Source organism: Hylobates moloch, unplaced genomic scaffold, assembly GCF_009828535.3.
Source record: "Hylobates moloch isolate HMO894 unplaced genomic scaffold, HMol_V3 SCAFFOLD_12, whole genome shotgun sequence".
Lineage (NCBI taxonomy): Eukaryota > Metazoa > Chordata > Mammalia > Primates > Hylobatidae > Hylobates > Hylobates moloch.
In genome coordinates, this window is record NW_026652287.1 from 24737539 (window position 1) to 24760764 (window position 23226).

General features: G+C 48.3%; 1 protein-coding gene across 3 annotated transcripts in view; it reads right to left on the reverse strand.

Moving 5' to 3' along the window:
* Positions 1–4229: 4229 nt before the first annotated feature.
* WSCD2 (WSC domain containing 2) overlaps positions 4230–23226 on the reverse strand; it is a 124426-nt gene continuing 105429 nt past the window's right edge. For 2 of the 3 annotated variants that reach the window (XM_032168787.2, XM_032168788.2), the window contains exons 7-9: positions 21879–22043; positions 14304–14504; positions 4230–6321 (exon numbers count right to left, since the gene is read on the reverse strand). In XM_032168787.2, the coding sequence (XP_032024678.1) occupies positions 5969–6321; positions 14304–14504; positions 21879–22043 (719 nt within the window). In that variant the 3' untranslated portion in view covers positions 4230–5968. The remainder of the gene's footprint in view (positions 6322–14303; positions 14505–21878; positions 22044–23226) is intronic. The other variant, XM_032168789.2, reaches the window with a different exon arrangement.

Genomic DNA, 23226 nt, shown 5'->3' on the forward strand with positions numbered 1-23226 from the left:
CTGCCACTAACTTTTGTGTCTCTTGAGCAAATCATTTAACTTCTCAGAGTTCAGTAATTTAAAACTATACGTGTTCCCTCTCCCATGTTCCTCACTGCCTATTTATAAGAGAGAATTGAATGAGATATTTCTGTCATCTCTATACCTTCCCTCCCCGCACCCCCAACTTAGGTGGTGAACTCTTGGGGACAGGAAGCCATGCCAACTCAATGTCTTTTCTCCCTTTCTCCCTGGCTCCTCTGCTCCCTCCCTGGAGCTGCTCAGGCCAGAACCTTGGGGTTCTCTTTGTCTTGTCATCTCCCCATCCCCACATTCAGCGTGTCACTGTGTCCTGCAGATTCTTCCCCAGCTCTCTCCATACTCTGTGCCTCTCTCTGACCCCAAAGCCCCACACTTCTCATATTTTTGAGTGCCCCTAAAGTGCCAGGCACTGATCTAGTCTCTGAGCACTGTCCCCTCTCGTGAGGAGCACATAGCAGTTTCTTTACTGTTTTAAGGCTTGTCCCCCCCGCCCCATCCTCTCTCTCTCTTTCTCTCTTACTGTAATAGCTAAGGGCTGGGGCAGTGGAGCGCGTGCCTGCAGATTCTGTTGCTAAGGAAACCACTTCCTTGGTTACCAGCCTGGGTAGCATTTGTCTCACTATGTCTGGATCCTGCTGAGTCGCCCCCACTCTTCAGGAAGAGGATGAGGAGATGGGAGAGGACAACAGGGGTGGGGGAAGGGAGGGGTAGAGAGAGGCAGAGAGCTCAGAGATCCAGAGGTAGAGATGGAGAGATTTTGCACAGGCAGAAACAAAAATCAAGGAAGAAAGAAAGGGAGGGAGAGAAGGGGAGGAGGAAGAGGAGAAGAGAGAAGAGAAGGAGGGGCAGAAAGACAGGAAAGAAAAGAGATTTAATGAGCAGCTGGAGGAAATCAGAGACCACAAAGAGGGGAATTGAGAACAGGAGGCTGGGTAAAGAAAAACAGAGAGAAAAGGGGGAGGGATGTGGCGAGAAAACAATGAAGGAGAGAAAGGGGAAGGAAGGGGGCTGGGCCTCCGGAGGAGGCTGGGTCCCTGAGGATCTGCTCCCAGCATCCTTTTTGCCTCCCCCTCTGCCCACTGCCACATTTTCCACTGGGATGTGTCTGCAGCCTCTTCTGGGGTTATAGGAGAATCCAGAAGAAATCCCCCAAATCAGCAGATTCCCAGCCCTGGTCTCTCTCCTGAGTCCTGGAGCCACAGTGAGCCCCAGGCAGCAGCAGGAGGAGAGTCCAGGTGCCCTGGCTTCCAGGCCTGGCATGGACCCTACACTGGGGAACGCTTGGAACCAAAGCTTTCCTTCTTCTTTGGGTGCAAGGGCCTTGTCACTGTCTGTATGTGGAAAGGACTTTTAGGCCCTCGGAGGAGACAGCAGTGGCCCCAGCTCTGCTATAGCAACCTAGGCTTTCTGGGTTTGGGGGAATGCACCGTGAACAAGTATCCACTTGTGACTGTTGCACCTTGAGTTCTTGCTGTTTCGGAAAGGTTCCAGGAAGAAGCTCAGCCCTGGAAAATCAAAACCCAGTTGGATCCACAGATGCCTGAGTTGGAAATGAACTTTGGTGAACTCTCCTGATTACCATACTAACCCCACACCCTGCCCAACCCCAGGGAGGAACTTACTGGCCATTTTCTATGCATGCGACATATGTGGAAGGATGATCCTTGACTGTACATTGCGGCTTTGACCCCACCTCTGCACACAATGGCTCAGCTCACCAGCTCAATACGAGCCCTGTGTTCACTGTTGTTCAGGGAGGCACTGCTTTGGGAGCCATCTCTAGTGTCCTACTTACTCGTGACAAATAATAAAATCCCCCTGTTAAATCCTCCTTGGTTGTGGTCACCCGCCAAGCAATTGAACCCACTGGTTGTGTGGGTAACACTATTAGTTTCTGTGTGGCTTGGGCCAGCCACTCTTAGCAATGATGTCCCCCTATAAAATGGAGTTAATGATCTCTGGTCTAACAACCTCATGGGGTTGGTCAGGAGCCACTTGAGTCCTTTTCCTTCTTTGACTCACTATCTTCTCCCTGAAAGCTCTCTGATCACTTTGAGATACCTGCTCAGTACTGGTAAAACGTACATTGCTGGAGCATAGATTTTTGTCTGTCTTATTATTTTTTTAGTTCCTAGAATTGAGAGCAGTGCCTGGCACATGGTAGATGCTCAGTAAATATGTGCTGAATGAATGAATGAATGAATGCTACCTTGGTTCTTTCTGGGTTTGAAATACAAAGATTTTATTCCAGATGGCTGATGAAGTGTAATAGGAAGGGCAGAAATTAGCCAAAGAAGAGGCTGGTAGACTGTCCAGCCCCACCTTTTGGCCTAAAGGGCTTTCGCACCACCCCCTCCCACCTGACAGTGATCTGTGGTTGGGGGCAGGTGGAAAACAGGGAGTTGCATAAGGCACAGAATCTGAGAGTTCTAAGAAGGACCCGTGAGAGCTTGGGGCTAGACGCTGCATGGCTTCCTGCACTTCCAGTTGGGAGGATTTGGTGGCATGGATAATATTTAGAAAAGTGAAAGAAAACTGGCACATTGGTTCAGGGCTCAGCCTGTGACCTGAGTCAAGGCTTGATCTGAAATCAGAGGCAGGACCAGGCCCAGGGCTTGGAGTGACCAAGATCACGACTTATGCAGGGCCAGGACTGGAGCTCCACCTGTGGCCAGAATCAGGGCTCAGTCTATGACAGAGATTAGGGCTCAGTCAGGAGACACTATCAGCATTAGTTCTGGGGCAGGTCAGGGCTCAGCCTGTGACCCAGGTTGGAGTGTAGTCAATGACTAGGGTCAAGGCCCAGTCTAAGTAGTTTGGGACTCAGTCCAATGTGACTCAGTCAACGTGGGGCTGGAATGAGGGTTTGTGGATCAGTATGTGCACAGGATTAGGGCTCAGTCTGTGATCAGGATCAGGGCTTAACTTTGACTCAGGTTCAAGGCTCGAGGATTGGGCTCAGTCTGTGACCAGGTCAGACTTGGTTTAATATTGGGGACAGAGTGTAGTCTGGGCCCCAGATCAGAGCTCAGTCATCACAGAATGACTTTCGTGAGCCAAGATGAACCCCTAGAGAAATGCCCTGTTCTTTTGGATTCTGGAACAAACTCACATCCTTTCTGAGATCTTCCTCTCCCCTCTCCACCACAGTCACCCCTGCACTCTCAGTCCTCCTGAGCTCTCCGTGCCTGGGGGAGGAGAAGCCCCTCTCTCTCGTCTGCCTGGCCCAGCTCCTACCCCGCGTGCTGTCCATGTGGCAGTATCTAACACTTTGCCTCTCCCTCTGGCTGGGAAACAGCCCCTGGACATCAGCACCTCCTCACAGAAGCCCCTCTGATGCATGAGGAGGAAGAACACAGGGTCTTCCTTCAGCGGTATGTGGAGGTTTAGAAACACTCATCCCCACCCACAGGGAACAGAGTGGACTTCTCTGTCCTCCTGGACTCTCACTGACTTCCCTGCTGCATATGGCTGTGCAAAGCATGACACTCAGGGTCTCTCTCTGTGTCTCTGTTGTGCTCTCTCTCTCTCTCTCTCTCTTTCTTACATACACACACTCTCTCTCTTACAGACATACACAGAAGGGATGCCTCTCATAGATAACCTCTTCCATACCTGTGCACATACTCAGGCAGGAACACTTCCACCACACTCTAGTGACCTCGTCCCATCCACCATTTCTCCCCACATCCCCTCCCTGTCACAGCAGCCAAGGACAAAAGGTATATGCAGAAGACGTGCCCCCGCCTCCACCCCGCCAAAAATAGACAGGCAGCTTCTCACACATGGATTTCATGCACACTGACCGTTTCCTCCTTTACACGGGTGCAATCCCATACACAAGGACCTGCACAGACTCATTACAAATAAGATGGTCATAACGGCAACTTGTGGGATACAGTTGCAAAACATAGAGAGGCAGGAGAACACAAAGGCAATTTTACACACAGAGGCACGTAATTCTTCCTGAGCAGCTATGCCAGAGTCACACAGGCACAAAAGCAGTTATATACCAACCCGCCCGCCACCCCGAACATTTTCTGTCTATCTCTGTTTCTTGTCTCTCTCTCTCTGTCTCTCTATGCCTTGCTGTCTCTCTATGCCTCTCTGTCTCTCTGTCTCTGTCTCTCTCTCACACACACACACACACACACACTAGGAAAACATCCCATTTGTGAACCTGTCTTACACAACACTCTACCACATGGTAGAATCATCAACAAAACTCGCATTTAATGATGGTGTTGACCTGAGGAATCTTCAGACAGAAGCTTGTGGTCAGAGGGGACCACCAGCAAAGAACTGACCCAGGTCTTGGACCAAGAGTCTCCCAGAGACAGTCAACCTCCCAGTAGAAGGGAGGCCAACCCCTCCACTGCTTCATGAAAGAAGACTAGAAATTCTCCTGGGGGAAAGAAACATGGTACAAAATACATTCAGAGCCTCTTGGGTGGGCCTGGGGCAGCCCAAATCCTACAGATGAGGGAATCAGGGAAGGGTGCCACAGGTCTAATCCCTGTGCCCTTCCTTTGCATGGCCAGAATGTATTAATCATATTCCTCTTACAAAAATATATCTCTTTACACGCACCTTCTCCGTGGTCTCTTTGCTACTTGGGAATGAGCATTTACCTGCTCCCCAAGTCTTCAGAGGGACCACATAGGGAGGCTGCTCCAACAGAATAGCAAAGAGACTGTGACCTATGGCTTTTTCATCTACACAATGATGGATGGTGCAGGTTTGGACTGAGTGGGAAGCCACTGGTGTCCAGGGTTGGGGAAGAGATGGGACTCTGGACCAACACTTTGTAAGATTGATGCTCCGTGATTCAGGTCCTCAGAAATCCTTTGGTTTGGCATTTCAGCATCAAGACAGCAGTGTTTGTACAGAACGACACAATTTCATTCACTCCATTCCTTAAAGGGCCACCAAGGGAAGCTGGCCCTGTTGGACTATGATCAAGGGGAGATAGATGGCCTGGGAAGGTAGTGGGGGTCCATTTTGGGTGTGGTTCCACCTGATTAAGAACACTCTTGCTGTCTCACCTGGATAGCAAAGGACCCATTTGTAGGGGCCAGAAGGGCAGTGTAAGACTGACTGAAGCCCACCACAGAGAGATGTGTCACTAGGGCTCTCTCCTAAGTCAAATTCTGCACATGGCATGTGACCATCCTTGTGGGCTCATTGTTGGTGCCTGAGGTTCCTTGAAGGTGCTATCAGGGTCTCAAGGTCACCTCCTGGACACAGCATGGATAGAAAGGGGGCAGGGTTCATGCCCTGGAGGTGGAAAGGCAAGCAGCTCGTTTCTGAGAAGCAGTGTGGCCTGGGGGGTTCATGACACCAATGGCCCCACATGGTGTCTCCAATTAACCTGCCGTGAGCACCATTGCCTCCCCACACTGCCATGGAGAAACTTCCCAGCAATCTTTCTTTAGAACAGAAGGTGGCCTGAGTTAAACATCGGTGCCAGCACTTCTTGGGTGGAGATGAGAAGGGGGCTGAGAAAGCTCAGCCCAGAAGGGACAAGCATCCGGGGCCAAGTTTTTACAATAGCCCCCTGGGCTCATGCATCAAGAGCCTTGACAATTGCCATGGGGCACCCAGCAAGTCTCCATGAAGTGGATGAGCCCTCCCTCCTACAAGTGGAACCCAGAGTGGTGGGGGCAGGGACACAGGAGACAGAAAAGAGTCCATGTAACTAGAACCCCCCAAACGAGATGCCCCACATTGCCAAGGGGGGAACATGTGAGCAGAGTGGTAGTGCCTGGACAATCTCTTCCCTTGAGCCTCCTCTGTCATGCAGGAAACTCATTGAAGGCAAAGAGCAGCCAAGGGGATTGTTCCCAGACCAAAGAGAGGACAGATGAGTGGGGGTCACCAGGGCTCTTGAGTCCCCAGGGCCTGCATGGTCAGGACTCCCAGTCTACCCTTCCCCTACGTGGATGCATCATCTTGGGTAGTAGTCGTCAGGGACACCCGTGAGGTTCCGCCCTTTGAGGGCCGCATCCACCATCTTGATATAGGCAGAGATGGTCTTCTGCATGTCCTCAGTATAGGGGTCATACTCGAGCTTCCGGAGCCCCGAGCGCTTGAAGTTGCCATCCTTCTGGCTCTCCACACAGAGCAGCCGGTCCTCCCTGACAGCCACACCCAGCAGGCTGACCATCCGGCCCAGCTGGACGAAGAGGTCCTGCTTCAGGTCCTCAAAGTGTACCACCAGCACCTTCTTGCCGAACTTGAGCCAGTCCAGTGTGTGAGTGGCCCACCATGGGGCATAGTTCCTCACAAATTCTGGCCACTCTGCAGAGAAAGGAGAGAGGACACAGTCAGAGGGAGGAGGAGTTCGAAAGACCCAGTCAGATGGTGCTGGAAGTGGTTACTGTTATTCACAGCACAACACAGTAACACAATTAACAATTAAGTGTAATAATACAGGCCAGGTGAGGTGGCTCACACCTATAATCCCAGCACTTTGGGAGGCCAAGGCTGGAGGATGGCTTGAGGCCAGGAGTTAAAGACTAGCCTGGGCAACATAGCAAGACCCTGTCTCTACAAAAAATGAAATAAAATAGCTGGGCATGGTGGTGCATGCCTGTAGTTCTTGTTACTCAGGAAGCTGAGGTGGGAGGATTGTTTGAGCCCAGGAGGTCGAGGCTGCAGTGAGCTATGATGATGCCACTGCACTTCAGCCTGGGTGACAGAGCAAGACCCTACCTCAAAAAAACAAAAAGAATAACAACTTAGCTCAATTCACTCCTTTTAGAGCTCTAAACACACCCTGATGCTTCTCACCTCAACGCTGTTTCTCCCTGGAATATTCTTGGCCACCACCTTCTCTTTGGGGATAGCAATGCTACTCGTTTGGTGATTACTATATGCCAGGCAAACCCTATGTATAAGTATGTGTTACTATAATATAATATACAACATATTATTATGTTATATATTATTTATGCTAATATATGTTAATTGTATATTTTAGATTACATACTTATATATTAATAAATATATTAATATAGCTCTTAATTCCACTTAATCTTCACAACAACCTTACGAGGTATCATCATTATCTCCATTTGATAGAAGAGAAAACTGAGGCCCAGAGAGGTTAAGTAATTTGCTCAAGGTCATATAGCTAATAACTGGCAGAGTCAGGATTTGAACCCAAGCAGTCTGGCTTCAAAGTCTGGGCTTTTAAGTACCAAATTTTTCTGTGTAGTAGTGGTATCTCCTCACAGGATAATAATGGAGCTGTTATACAAAGTAGAAAAAACATACAAAGTTTCTAGCATGGCGTGTTGAGTTCAGCAGGTGCTCAATAAATGTTGGCTACTGTTATTACTGATATTATTCTGTTTTCAGGTCATCTTCTCAGACTCCCTGGGCTCAGGCGGGTGCCTCCTCTAGGTTTCACAGTTCCTCTCTCCGTCCCCGGCAGCCCCCCACAGCACTCATTATGCTGTGCAGAAACCCCCCACTTCTGTAGTCTGTCTCCCCAGCAGATGGTAAGCTATCTGAGGGCAGGGTTTAAGTGGGACTATTTTTAACATCATCTTCACACATTTCTGTCCTACCTTTCTTTATTTTTCATGGAAGTGTCATGGTGAAATGACAGGATGGATTGTCATGCAAACTTGGAGGGTGCATTTGGGACTGTCTGACTTGAAAGATAGGTTACAGAGAACCTGGGAATTCCATGGGGAGAGGCAGTCAGTTCCTGGAGCTGCTAAAACTCCCACAGAAGGAGGAGCCGGGGAAAGTGCAGAAGGGGGACCTGGAGGGTGTTGGGAACAGAGAAAAGGAATCACAGCCTCAATTCTGAGCCCCAGCTGGAGAATCAGAGGGCAGGAGCTCCAAAACCATGAACTGAGACCTGCTGCTTCTCGCAAGGACAAACACTACCGGGCGCCTGCCAGAGCAGGCAACAGAAGAACTCTGTTTATTGAACGAGGGTGGTGAGTCCCCCAGGCTGCATTGGGGAGCCCAGCTGGTTTTTAAAAATTAAGTCCTACTCCCTTGCTGGGCGATGGATACCCATTATCTTATTTAATCCTGCTGACTACCCTGAAAGGAAAAGGACTACTGTCTGCTCCTCACCAGGGAGGAAACTGAGGCTCAGAGAGGTGAAGTGACTTGTTCATGGCCACACAGCCAGGAAGCACCATCCAGATCAGGCCTGCCTGGTTCCAGGATGGATCTTTCCCAGGCACCAGCAGCCTCATCGCCACTTCCTCCCACTGCCTATACTCAGCAGGTGCTCAGTGAACGGTTGTTGAACTAAATTGAAATTCACAACTGCCAAATTGCAGTGTGGCGAAGGCCTCCCTTTCTTGCAGAACACATCAGAATCTGTGGCAAGACTCCTTCCCCACCAAGTCCCCCGGAACATCACAGCTGCTTGGGAGATATTTATGCTGCTGACAAGGATATTTTTAATCCTTAAAATAGATTATTTATAATGTATCTGGCTAATTGGGCCCGTACTGTTATAATGGGTTAAGACCAGATGTATCTGAGTGATTAGGAAAAATCTAGCATGTTGTATGCTCTGTTTTCCCTTTTCAGAATTTCCCCACTCTTGCATCACCTTACAGCATCACTGATGATTCAGAATAGCTGCTACTCTCAGGGGAGTTGCCCAGGTGATAGAGACGGTGCTCGTCGCCTAGCACCCAGCAACAACACAGATCCAAACTTCTAGGCTTGGCCACCTCTCACCATCTCAAATGGTTGCTGAAAGGGGGCTGCAGGATGGCTCAAGAAAAAGGAAGGAGTCTCTCAGGTAGCTCCAGGTATCCTAGTCTTAGATGCAGGGGGCATGGAGATGACAGTGTGTCCTTGTTGACTGCAAACCTCTGTGGGTCACCAGGCGCCTCTGTCTGAGGGGCAGGAAGGGAATGTATGTTGCCTGAGCATTTCTTGGGCGTTGGGAGCTATGTGGGGCACTCTGCATGCATGATCTCATTCCGTGCATTCACGTAGCCTAGAGAGTAGGAATTCTTAATACTGGCTCCATTTTAGACACAGGGAAAAGGAGTCTCAGAAGCAGGAAGCAACTTGCCCAAGTCCACACAATGGGCGCTGAAGGCAGAGTTCCAACCCACACCTATCCCAGACTGAGCCCAATGGAAAACAGCGTGGAGATTTCTCAAGAACTAAAAATAGAAGTATCATTCAATTCAGTAATCCCACTACTGGGTATCCACCCAAAGAGAAAGAAATCATTACATAAAAACACACCTGCACACATGTTTAGTGCAGCACTATTCATAATAGCAAAGACATGGAATCAACCTCAGTGGAGGATTGGATAAAGAAAATGTGGTACATATACATGCGTGTGCATGCATATATAAAATATTGATTTTATACATTTATTTATCTATATCAAGAAACCTGCACTTGTACATCCTAAATATATAAAAATAAATACATTTTTAAAAAGAAAAAATAGAGCACCTGGTCTGATCAGCTCCTGCCCTCTTTTCACTCTGGGACCAGGGAAGCATGACTTCTAGGCTGCCTACTGCTCACTTTACCTTCAGGCTATTGTCTGAGACGTGGGGTCTGTTTATAGATGATTCTGCAGTCAGACTGCCGGGGTTCAGGACCCAGCTCCTCCGCACACGAGCTATGTGACTTTGGAGACATTACTCGATCTTCAGCCTCAGTTCACCCATCTGCAAAATGGTGATCTGGACAAGACCTACCTCCTACAGATGCTGTGCAAATTGAGTGAAATAAGATTTGCAAAGATCCTGGTACGGCGCCTGGGGCAAGCAAGGTGTTCAATAAATACTGGTTAGTGTTATGATTGTCCATGATGCTATTTGTCCTCCTGTATCTCCTGACTCTCCACATGCTCCATCATTTTAGTTCAAACATCCCTCTAAAAGCACAATAGATATCCGAGCTGTTTCAGCAGCAGATGTTTGTCCACCTGGCCCCCTCCTATGGCAATGCTTCCTCTCTTGAAACTCTCAAATTACTTCATTGGAAAGAAAAAGAAGAAAAATTAAAAACCAAAGCCCTCGTTTAACTCAGGATTCCTGATCATTGACTGCTGTCTGCAAATTGGGCAATAAAGCCATGGAACATTGGTAATGAGTTCTGGTTCCACCGGAACTGTCATACAGGTGTGCCTGGCAGGGCACAGGCTGGCCAGCCTCCCCTCCATCTTCTTGTTGATGGAAAGAACTGGGGCCTGATTAATAGTTTAACTGTACTTAATTCCCCATGGAATCATTAAACACAGTATCTGTTTCATTAAACAGATCCAGGACAATTCACCTTGTATAATCATATCACATAAAATTTTGCTGTGAATTCACTCTAGGGAGATTGTAAAATTAACTCTATGGAACCAAAAGCAGAGTGGGGGTGGTGGTTCTAGGAGTCTGGACTGAGCTGTAATTGGGAGGGGGACAAGGGCATGGTGGGGTGGACACACTCAATAGCTAGGTGACCTTGGCTCTTACAGGGTGACCTTCACATTCTGTCACTGAGGGCATCCAAAAGCAGCACTTCTCAAACCTTAAAGTGCACATGAAGTGTCTGGGGAAATCTTGTGAAAGTGCAGATTCTGACCCAGGAAGCCTGGGATAGGGCCTGACATTTGCTTGCCTAAAAATCTCCCAGGTGATGTCCATGTTGCTGGTCCACAGGCCACATTTTGAGTAGCAGGGACTTATAGCAATGGTTCTTAAACTAGGGTGCCCATCGATATCACCTGGAGGGTTTTGTTAAAACACAGATTGTGGCTGGGTGCGGTGGCTCACGCCTGTAATCCCAGCACTTTGGGAGGCCAAGGTGGGTGGATCACGAGGTCAGATTGAGACCATCCTGGCTAACACGGTGAAACCCTGTCTCTACTAAAAATACAAAAAATTAGCCAGGCATGGTGCTGGGCGCCTGTAGTCCCAGCTACTTGGGAGGCTGAGGCAGGAGAATGGCGTGAACCCGGGAAGCAGAGGTTGCAGTGAGCCGAGATCGCACCACTGCACTCCAGCCTGGGCAACAGAGCAAGACTCTGTCTCAAAACAAAACAAAAACAAAAAACCACACACACATATTTCTGGAGCCCCACTCCCAGAATTTCTGATTCAGTGGGTTTTAGCATTTCCAACAAGATCCCAAGAGATGCTGATGCCACTGATTCAGGACCTTAAAGCAAGGGTCTCAAACTCAAGTGTCTCCAGGGGCCAGAGGGTGAATGCAAAGGGGAAGAATGGGCTGAGTGGAGACTGGGGGTTCTGTTCTTTAAGGAAGCCTCTCTACTAGAGCCCTTGCGTACCTGGGTCATGCCTTGGAGGGGGCACTTGGAGAAGATCCCTTCTCCCATCTCAGACTCACATGGGACCCCAGGCCCCCAATATGAGATGAGTGTGGCGGATCCCCTTATCCCACACTCCCTGCAGCCTCTCCGTTCAGCCTGTTCTGACTCCTTCCTTAGTGTTGCTTTAGAGCTCCCAGCTGTTTTGAATAAGGAAAAAGAGGAGAGATGGGTGGTTCTTGGGAATTAGGAGACTTGTCTGAACCTAAGACGGGGTTGAGGTTCCTCTTCCTCTGGAAGAGGAAAATATCTGAATGTTACCAAAGGGTCAGCAACGTCTCAGGCAGTAGAGCCTGGTGATTAATGTCTGGGTTTGAATCCCAGCTTAGTCAGTACCTAGGGTCTTAGTCAAGAGACTAGTCCCTTCCTGGGATGGCTCTCACTTGTAAAGTGGGGTGTACTGATGATCACTGCCTTTCTTACCTCATGTGGTCCCTAGAGAGCTTAGATGAGATATCAAATGTGAAGTGCCCACAAGAGCTTCCCAAGTAAGCCCCGTTTCTGTTCACTTGGGAGAGCAGGGTGCCTGGGCTAGACCAGCCTTGGTGGTCTCTGCTTCTCTCTTGGCCTCAGTTTCCCCACTACTCAATAGGAATCAGTGGTTCTCAGCCCTCCACACACATTAGAAGCAGCTGGGGAACTTTAAAAATATTCACACAACGCGGGAGTGGGGTGGGCACAACACACACTGAGGCCTGTCGGTGTTGGGGAGGGAGAGCATCAGGAAGAATAGCTAATGTATGCTGAGCTTGATATCTAGGGGATGGGTTGATCTGTGCAGCAAACCACCATGGCACACGTTTACCTATGTAACTAAACTGCACATCCTGCAAACATAACTCAGAACTTAAAATAAAATTTGAAAAAAAATATATTGATGTCCAGGCTCCACCCAGTAATAGTCCAGGGTGCAGCCTGGGCACTGGGGTTTTCCCACTCTCCTCCAGGGACCCTAAGGAGCAGCCAGCACAGAGGCCCACCGAGGTCACTGATCTCCCAGGTCTTTTCCAGCTTTGACAAGCAGAGTCTGTGCTCTTAGGACAGGCTACTACCATTTGCACATATGGATATCTCAGCCTGGCGACCAGTTTTGCTTTTGACTGATTGTTCTACCAATAAATAATTCAGAGGCCTCTCTACCCCTGGGAATAACTGGACAAATGTCACCACCTATCCAAGCTTCCACCCCCTCACTGAGAAGAGGAGCGAGGCAGAGGGAGGAACAGACAAACTGCCTTGAGTGAATTGGGACCCACGGGGCAGGCCCAAGGATTTTAATCAACGAAGTCAGTATTGAGGGTGTTACCGGTGAATTGCTGAGTTATGTCATCCTGCCCTGCTCTGTTCCTCTCTGGGGAGGGGCTGGAGGACTGGAGCAGCCTGGTTCCTGGAGGCTGGATGAGCTGGGGACAACTCACACTTGCAGAGCGCCTGCTGTGTGTCGGGGGCTCTGGACTCGGTGATTCATAGCCACCAATGGTTCATCTAATCCATTATCACAGTGCAGTGCTGAAGAGTGTGGGCTCTGGAGCAAGATTCCCTGAGTTCAAATCCCAGCTCTACCACTTTATGGAAAAACTCCTCCCAACCCCAGCTTTATTAAGGTCTAATTAATATACAAAATACTGCACATAATATATACAATTTAGTGACTTTGGTTATGTGGATACACTCATGTTACCATCACCATAATCCAGGTAATAAACATTTCCATCACTTCTGGAAGTTTCCTTTAGTCTGTTTTCTTTGTTCATTTTTGTGTATAGTAAAAAGCACTTAACATGAGATCTACCCTCTTACCAAAATCTTAAGTAAAGAATACCTTCTTGTTAATTAGAGGCACTATGTTGTACAGCAGAACTGTGGAACTCACTCATCTTGTATAACTGTAACTTTATACTCATTGAACAACAACCCCCTATATTCCCCTTACCCTGGGAAAGCTCCTTAACCTCCCTGGACCTAGGTTATCCCATCTATCAAAGGAGGCAATTATGGTGGGGATTTAAGAAGTTAGCCTTTTCCAAAGCCCTCAGTAGATGTGACTTTCATTATGGTGGTAGAGATCATCCTACAATGGATATGGGACTTTGAGGCTGAGAAGGGTTAAGAATGCTCAAGATGGCAGAAGTTGGGTCTGACTTCAAAGCTCTGGCCACTGCCCTGGGTGGCTGCTCTGCATTGAAATGATCCACACAGCCCTCTGTCACCTAGTAAGTGCCAGAGCTGAATCTCAAACCCAGGTCATCTTAGTAAGTTCCATGCTTGGGGCTCCATGCTGCCATTTCCCAGCTGCGTGATGTGGGGCAAGTCACTTAACCTCTCTGAGCCTCGCCACCCAGAGTTCTTGGGAGTATTCGTTGAAATGATGCCCTGTACCTGTGCTCTCAGGAGCTCGTGGCAACACAGGCACTGACCTGGGGCTGGATTCAGGTCTCTTGACTTCCAGGGTGGGGTTCTTTAACCCGCTTCCATCAATCCCACATCAATTTCATGAGCATCTCCAATGCCATGAAAGTCACACCTACTGAGTGTTTGTAAAATTCTTAAAGCCTCATAGTTTTATAATCTTCACTTTATAAATGGGGCCATCTAAGTTCAGGGAGGTTAATGAGCCCTTATGGGAGGTGGTAGAGCTGAGATCTGAATCCAAAGAGTCTTTCTCCCGAGCCCATGATTTTAATCCCCTGTGCGATGCAGCAGCCCGGCTCACAGAAGGTGCTGCTTGTGGGTGGTGGGGGGGTTGTGGGAGGCACCTACTCTACTGGAAGCAAGGACTAGAGCATGACACGCGCCCTCCAGGATGTCCTCCAGGGTTCCTCGCATGAGGCATTGCCTCCTTGCTGGCCACGTTGGTCCGGAGCACGGGACCCTCCCACCGCCCCCTGCAGCCCGGGGCCCCTCCCCGCCCCTCTCCTCCCCTCCCCTCCCCTCCTCCCCCGAGCTGTACCTTTGCCCTTCCAGTGGGCATGCGCAGCAAAGCCTATGTGGCCGCCGTACTTGCGGTTGAATTCAGCCATGAGGGCCTTGTAGGGGTTGCGGATGAGCAGGATGGCGGCGTCAAAGGCCTCGATCTCTTTCTGACCGCTTTCGTGCGTCTTAATGCAGATGGTCCGTCCGCTGCGCCAGTGGTCCCGCTCACCTTTAAACCCTTCCCGCAGCCAGAGGTGAGGAACAGGACTGGTGAGCTGGGGAAGCAGGAAGCCCACCCCACTCTCTTCTGGGCCACCTCAGGAATCCTCATGCATTTGTGCACTCAGTCATTCGCGTATTTATTGAGCACCTACTATGTGCCAGGCACTGTGCTAGGACCCCGGGATTGAAATGACTTACAAAAACATTCACGGGTCTTCAAAAATATTCACGAGTCTTCCGGTTTTTCAGAGTTAGATTATTCAAATAGTGAACACAAATAAGTGTAAAACCACTGCCCTGGTGAGTGTTACAAAAGGGGAGTATTAATGCTTGGGTGCTGGCTAGGCACAGTGGCTCACGCCTGTAATCCCAGCACTTTGGGAGGCCAAAGTGGGAGGATAGCTTGCTCCCAGGAGTTGAAACCAGCCTGGGCAACATAGTGAGACCCCATTCTCTACAATAAAAAATTTAAAAAAATTTAGCCAGGTATGGTGGCATGCACCTGTAGTCCCAGCCACTTGGGGGGCTGAGGCGGGAGGATTGCTTGAGCTAGAAGGTTGAGGCTGCAGTGAGCTATGATCATGCCACTGCACTCCAGCCTGGATGACAGAGTGAGACCTGTCTCTTGACAAAAAAAGAAAAAAAGAGAAAAGGCTTGGGTGCTGTGAGAGGGGCCAGTGATGTACTGGGTGATTCCTCTTTGTGGGGAGTCAGCGTCCCTACCCCACTGATGATGGGCATGGCCATGTGACTTCCTGTTGCCCATAGAATGAGGGTGGAAGTAGGTCTTCAGCACAGTCTCAAGACACATCATATGTTTCTGCTTACTCTACATGAGGGAGCTCTGCTATCACCATGAAAGGACATGCCTTGGGGGTGGGGGGTGGGGGATTGGTCCCAGATGATGACAGACACATAGAATAGACATGGTCCTAACCTGCAGCTTGGAGATGGGCAGCCCAGTCAGCTCAACCAAAATCACTGACCTAGTCAAGTGGCATCCAGAAAGGTTTCCTGGGGGAAGAGATGCTTAAGCATAGAACTGAAAAATGAGGAGAAACTTACTAGCTCAAGAGAGCTGGGAAGGGAGGGCCAGGTGCTGGGAAAAGCAGGTGCAAAGGGCCTGTGGTGGGTGGGAAGAAATCTGTCACATATGAGTGACTGCAGAGGGGAGCATGGGGCTGGAGAGGGTTGTGGGGTCTGTGATAAAGAGGCCAGCACTAGGCCAGAAAGACTGGGGAACACTTAAGAGGATTTAAGCGAAAAAGAGGGGCATGATCAGGTTTTCCTTTCAAAAGCTGAGGAGCTGAGAGAAGTTCTGTGCAGCTGGAGACTAGTCTAAGCCCTTTACATATATTAAGCAATTCTATCCTCTCAACAATTCTATGAGGAATTTTACAGATGAGGAAAATGAGGCAGAGATGTCCAATAACTCGCCCAAGTTACAGAGCTATGGAAGAGGCAGAGCCGAGATACAAACCTGGGCTCCGGGCACACGTGTCCTTCACCCTCTAAGTGCCCCTTAGCTCATGCAAGCTAAGGCATTTGGATATGATATTAAGCCAAGTAGAAATGTTATTGTAGTAGGCCTTCAAGATACTGGCTGTGTTTACAACCCAATGAGTCATTCTGGATATCATGTCACCTCTCTGGGCCTCAGTTTTCCTCATCTGTAAAATGGGTCCATGCACTTTCTCCCTCACAAGGCCATTGTGAGAAGTCAATGAGGCCCACAGTAACACTTCAATAAATGGCAGCTAATGCAGAATAAGACTTAGGGTGAAATCATGGACTGAGACTTCTCCCTGTATCATCAAACCTTGGAGTATAGTTTCTTCCCTCCCTGTTGTGCTCTGGCTTTCAAGATGGATGGAGGTGAAGACTGGCTTGATACCTGCTCCTGTTCCTGGAGACAGGGGTCCAGAGAGGTGCAGCCTCCCTCACATGGCCACTGAGCAGAAGAACCAAGAATGGAATGTGATTTTTTCAATCAGGTTCCATTCTGGGACTTGCCAAGTTAAGTTGCCTGGGATAAGCCTAGTCTTGCAAATTAGCACTGACCCGTGCCCATGAGAAAATATTAACCCACAGCCTTTGACGTTGATGGGAAGCACAGTGTCATGAAAAAAATCTCCTCCAGAGGAGAATGAGGAATAGGATGTGGGGGCTTGAGAGAGAGAGAGAGCTTCGGACATAAACATTTATGCAAGGCAACACTGGATATAATTTCATGTCATGTATTCTGGTAGAGCTCTGCATGACATGGACAAAAGGCTTTCCATCCATGGTTAAATTTTATCTTTACCAAAATCTATTTCACTATGAGCACAGCAATGGAAAACACAGGCAGGGGGTATACCAGAACTCACACAGATTCTCAATGAGGAAAAAAAATTGCCAGAAACATGGAAGGATGGTCAAACTATTTTCAATCAGCTCCATGCATTGGGAGACCCAAGTTACAACATTTCTATTTGTTCATGATGGGGTCAACTTAGCACAGTATTTATCAAGATTAAAAACAAACAAAAACAAAAAACCTAGAAAAGCTATAAAGATTGGGAAAGATCTGTTTCATATTCCAGATTCTGGTTGCCTGAGGAGTTTATCTATAGGAGTATTGCAAATGTAGAGAAAATTCCATTTAGCAGAATGTGTCCCAGAGAGGGAAGAGTACTATGTCTGGAAAGGAACTTTTGAGAAGGCGCATGGAATAGGTTTGCCTGAGGAACAACAGATAGTTGCTCAATTGTCTTCTAAAGAAGGCCTGGCTAGGTAATTACAAGGGAATCATGGATGCAAGCTTTGAGCCAGAGTGGAATTGCTGGACTCCACCACCAGGGTGTCCCCCTCTCTACTGTCCTTGACACCCAGGATCCAGCATCTCCATGACATAAACATGATATATTTAAATCCTATCTTTTAAGAGTCACCAAAATATCAGCTTATCTTGGGCACCCATGTGACCCTCAAACTCTAAGGAGCTGCCCAACTGTCCCAGGATTTGGAGAAACAACCTTGTTCAGGGCCACAGAGAGAACAAGACATGTTTTTCCCTTCTCTCTTCCAAACCTCTGTTACTATAGTTGCTCATGCATTTTTTCGGTTAGGGGAGCTAAGGTACAGAGAAGGGAAGTGGCAGAGACTGCACATCTCTGCATGTCCTAGAGTTTACTGGGACAGGAAAGTCCCATCTTGGCTCCAGGCATGGACACCCCTGAAGGCTGGTGGTTCTCCAGGACAGTGGGATTTGTTTTGAGGACAAGGAAATCCTCAGAAATCATTGTCCTGCATCAGGTGGGCTGAGAGGCTGCCCACTCTGTGGGCTGATGTACCAGTCTGAGAACATCATCCTGCCCTTCCCTCTTCTGTCTCCCCTCCTTCAGAAGTCAGGGCTCTGGCTCCTCACATACCGCAGAGCTTGAGCCTGCATTAGGCCAATGAGGTCTCTGAGATGGGGAGAGGCAGGGAGAGGGGGGATGAAGCCCAGGGAAAGGGGAACGGTGAGAGAGAAAGACACAGTTACCTGGAGAGAGGGAGGGACTGAGACAAAGTGGGGGAGAAGGCAGGAGTTGGGGGAGATAAACAGACACAGAAATAAAATGAGACAAAAACAGAGAAGGGGAGATAGACACCTAGAGAGAGAACAGAGAGAGACATGAAGAGAGAAACACAGAGAGGCAGAGGTACATACTGGGCAGAGGTAGACATGCAGAGAAAGGACAACTAGAGAGAGAGAGAGAGAATGAGAGAGAGAGAGAGAGGGAGCGCCAGATGGCAGATGGACACAGAGACAGAGAAAACCATGCTTTGCAAATGGCAGTTGCACCCAGTGAGGGAAAGGGAAGAAAGACCCAAGTGGGACAGACACTTGGATTCTGGGAGGGAAAGGTCCCTACATTTCTTCATTCATTCACTCATTAATTTCCTCCCTCCCTCCCTCCCTCACCAGCTTGCTGGTGGAGTGGACCCTTTTCCAGTCTGAGGGAAGAGCAGGTTGCAGAAAATATGGAGGAAAGAGAGAAAATGTCACGCAGCCCGTCAGGCCTAAGAGGGTCTGGGAGACCACCCATCTGACACATGCTTCTTACAAAGGAGGAAACTGAGGTCTCGAGGGGCAGGGGAACATGCATCCAGCCATCCAGCAAGTTGGTAGCAGAAGAAAAGAAACTCTAAAGGACTTAGATAAATCAGCAAGAGTTGCCGGGGGATCAGTTCATTGTGCAGATGATAGCACGTGCAAATCTCCAGTGCATTCTCGAACTACAAAGAGCCCATTATACCTGGAGTCTGAAAGGGGCTGCAGAACTTTGCCCCAGTGTGGCAAATGCGGCAAAGGATTTCATGAAGTTAAGCATCTTTCAGCTGCAAGGTGATGTGGGGAGAGACTGGGCAGGGTTAGCTAGATTGACTGATGCTGTTGGGGGGCAAGCGGCTCTTCATTTTGTCTACACCCCACTGCCAGCTCCAAGCTCCCAGGGAGAGTTCAATGTTAACTGCAAGGGCTCAGGCTGCAGGAAGGATTTTAAAGCTCCTAATGAAAAGGCAACTACATTCAAAGCCTCAGCTGCCTGTGACCAGCCCATAACCCCCTGCCTGTCTCAGAACGAATGAAGGAAACATCCAGTAACTAGACACAGCTTGAGGCAGGGAATTGCCACAGGGGGTTATGTTTTCTTTTTTTTCTTTTAAATCCAGTTAAAATTTTAGTAGGTGGCTCACTCCATTAATGACCAATTAATAATGCCCACACTAGAGTGTTAACAAACACAGGGAAAAAATGAATTTTTGGAATGTTTTGGGTCTGGAAGTAAGAATGCTGGGTTCTTCGTCTAGGGCCAGGGATCTTGGCTCTGGTTTTGCATTGGAATCCCCTGGGAGCTTATAGAAAACACCCACGCCTGGGCCCACTCCTGACAATCTGATGGAAATGGTCTGAGATGCAGCCTGTGTGTCAAGACTTTAAAAGCTCCCTGGGCAATGCTAACGTGTAGTCAGAAACCAATCCTCTTTGCCTTTGACTAAGTAAATGACTGTCCTGGTTACATAGCATTGAAAAAATGTCTATTTTACACCACAGGCTCACACATAGTATCTCACAAACATTATCTTGTTATATTTTTTGGAAAATCTCTGAGTTCAGTACTGACATCCCCGTATTATAGATTAGGAAATTAAAGCTCAGAGAGGTGAAGAATTTTGCACAAGCTCTCATAGCTGTTAAGTATCAGAGTGAACTTTCAGACTGAAAATCAGATCTCCTGACTCCATCTTAAGATTCCATTTCTTCTTCTCTGAAGTTAGGAGGTTGAGTTAGATCAGATGGCGAATACTTGGTGTAGAGGCCACCATTCCCCATTCTCCACTTTCAACAGGCGTCACTACTAGATTAAGGCACTTTGTTTCAGAGAGAGAATAGAACCTCAGAATCTTTCTTAACACATCATCCTTAAGCAAAAATTCATTGGAATCAACACTAGATGAAACCAATTTTGATCCCTGAACTAAATCATCCTGAGGGACCCTTCTGTTTGTGACATTCTGGGATTGCATGAGTAGGGTTGCTGCCACAGACAGGAGAGTGAGAATGTGGGCCAGCCATGGCATCCTTTCTGAACTTGCATTCCACAGCCGCTGCTCCAGGACAAGCCAGAGAGATTCCGGAATATCCCAGTGCTCTTCCCAGAAGCTCCCACAAGGCAGCACAGCATAGGGGTTAAGATCATAGGGACTGCTGACAGCCAGCCCTGGGTTCAAATCCTGATATAAGCATGCAATACCCTAAGCATGGAGCCTCATATGTAATAGGTGCTTAATAAACAATCACTCAGGCCAAAACTGGAAATTAATAAATATATAAAAAGCTAGGACTCTTAAGCAGATTCCCCTGCCTGACCCGCTGCCAACTCCAACCATCAGCCTGTCCCTCTTCACCCAAGCCTTTTCTCCCCCAGTCTCTGCCTCCCTCCTGTGTCTCACCCTGAGAAAGACATGCCCCCTGGCTCTCCCTGAGCTAGGGTTCGAGGATGACTCTCTATCAGCACCAAGCTGTGCCTGGCTAGTGCCTGGCACCCAGACCAGAGTACCCAGAGCCAACTTTTATTGACGACGTTGAATGCGGCCCAACACAAACTCGTAAGCTTTCTTAAAACATTATTAGATTTTTTTGTTATTTTTATTTTATTTTTAGCTCATCAGCTATCATTAGTGTTAGTATATTTTATGTGTGGTCCAAGACAATTTTTCTTCTTCCAACGTGGCCCAGGGAAGATAAAAGATGGGACATCCCTGCTTTGAAACAACCTCATGAGGTACATACTCTTATCTCTAATTTGTGCACGAGGACACAGGATCAGAGAGGTACAGTAAGTTGCCTAAGGTCACACAGGCAGGAAGTGGTCTTCAGCTGGTTTGCAGACACAAAGACCATGGCCAAGGGCTGCTCCACATGTAGATGCAAAGCCTCCCACAGGAGGAGGCCTTGCTTCTCTGATGTCTCCCACTATGCCCAGGAGAGGGCTTCATGCACAAGGGGCATTTCATCCATGATTTCTTGTTCCTCAGTAAGAAACCCAGGAATTTCTTACCTGTGTGATAGAGTAATAAAGATGTGGGCTTTGAAACTGGGAAACACTAGAATGCAATCCCCAATCAGCTTGTTGAAAAAAAAAAAACATTGTGTGACTTTGGGCAAGTTATTTCTCCTCTCCAAGCCTCAGTTTTCATTTCTGGGAAAGAACATCATCATCCTACCTCACAGGGGTTCTATGCAGGGTTAAATAAGAATACAGCACCTGGCCACCTACTAGGTGCCAAGAGAACATCTTTGGCAATCTCAACCTACATGAGGCGCCTCACACACAGTTGGTGCTCCACACATGCATGTTGGGACACCTAACTTAGGAAGTGCATCCAGAACATTCCGGTGCTCAGTAAACATCTGTGAATGGAATGAAAATAGAGCACCCTGCATCGCGAGTATTGCCGACTTAAATGTGGAGAGGACACCTGGTGAATAGTAGGTGCTCAATAAATGTCCCCAAAGTGAACTTAGTTCTTGTACCTCTATTACATCAAAGAGTTGCTGGTCAGTAAACATCTGTAATGAGGTACCAGCACACAGTAGGTGTTTAAGAAATGTTTGTTGTAACCTAAATGGAGGAAAGGTACCAGGCATAGGATAAGTACTTGACAAATGTCAATTATTGAATGGATGCTGGTGGAGTATCCAGGACATGACTCAAGAAATGTTTGTGGGGCAAAAAGGAAGGGGGGGTGCCAAGCATGCAGTGCCAAGCACACTCAAGGAGGAGTATTCCCATACTCTCCAAGTGGGGACCTTCCCAAGCCCAGGGAACCTCCTGCCCTGCCCTCCCTGCCATCTCCTCACCTTTGTTGTAGAGGGAGCCATCGAAGTAATAGCTGCCAGTGTAGAAGCCTGTGGCCAGCTCAATGAGGTGGCGAGCCCACGTGTTGCCAGCACCTGGGAAGCTGGCCAAAGCAATGAGCTGCTTGGACTTGCCTGGCAGGAACCGTCTGTCCATGCAACGGTTGTCTGAAAAGGGCAGAGCATGGACAGAGGTCAACACCAGGGGCAGATGGAGCCTGTCTGAAAGGGCCAGGGTATGAGCCCCACCCCTGCCACTTCTCAGCCAGGTGATCAAGGGCACAGGACACTTGCGTGGGTCACAGGAAAGCTTCCTTGGGCCTCAGCTTTCCCATCTGTAAAATGAGGGAGATGGTTCCTCCCTCACAGAGTTGAGGTGAGTGTTAAATGGGATAATGATGGAAAGGGATAAGCACAGTGCTTAGCCCATAGTAGGGATCCAATAGAAGTCAGCTAGGAGGGTGAATCTTCTCTCCAGCCCCAGTTTCCCCACAGCAGAGCAAGTCTTTCCCATTCACCTCTACCCTTTTCCTTCAGATTGAAACCGTCAATGGCTTCCATCATGTATTTTTTGTTATTCTTGTATTTTGAGGGCTCTGAAAAGCCAGAGAATCAGGAATATCCAAATGGTACTCACCACCTCCCAACCCATTTTACAGATGAGAAAACTGAGGGCTAGAGAAAAATAATACCTATGCCTTTTGAGCATAGGATGCAGTCCAGGGTTCTTATCTTGGCCTCCGAGCCCACATGGTTGGCCTTTGCAAACTCACAGGCTCATTCTAATCCACTCCACCACACGCCAGCCAACTGGTCTCTCTGTACTTCCTCTCCTGTGCTTTGCTGTGTCCTGACATAGCACCTTCATGCATACTGTTCCCTCTCCATTGCCTCCTACCTGCCTTTGCTTTTTGTTCGTCAGCTCTCAGTTGAATGGGTCTCACTATCTTTCCGTCTGTCCTTCCTTCCTTCTTCCTTCCCTCTTTCCTTCCTCCCTTCCTCTCTCTCCTCTTTTCCTGACTCCCTGGGCTATCATTAGTGCATTACTACATCCATCTCCTTCATATTGTTGATCACAATTGCAATTCAGATAATTATTCATGCAATTAGTCGTGTGGTCAGAAACCCTGCCCGTATTGTGTTTTGCTGATTCACCAAAAGTTTCCGCAATATCTGGTATACAGCAGGTACTTAATAACTGCTTCTTGGATGGATGCATGAATGGGTAGAATGGTGACTGGGTGGATAACAATAATATCTATTTTGTAGGGCTCTTAGAAGGATTGAATGAAACAAAGCATGTAATATGTTAATAGTCTAAAATGCTCAAAAGGCATAGGTATCATTTTTC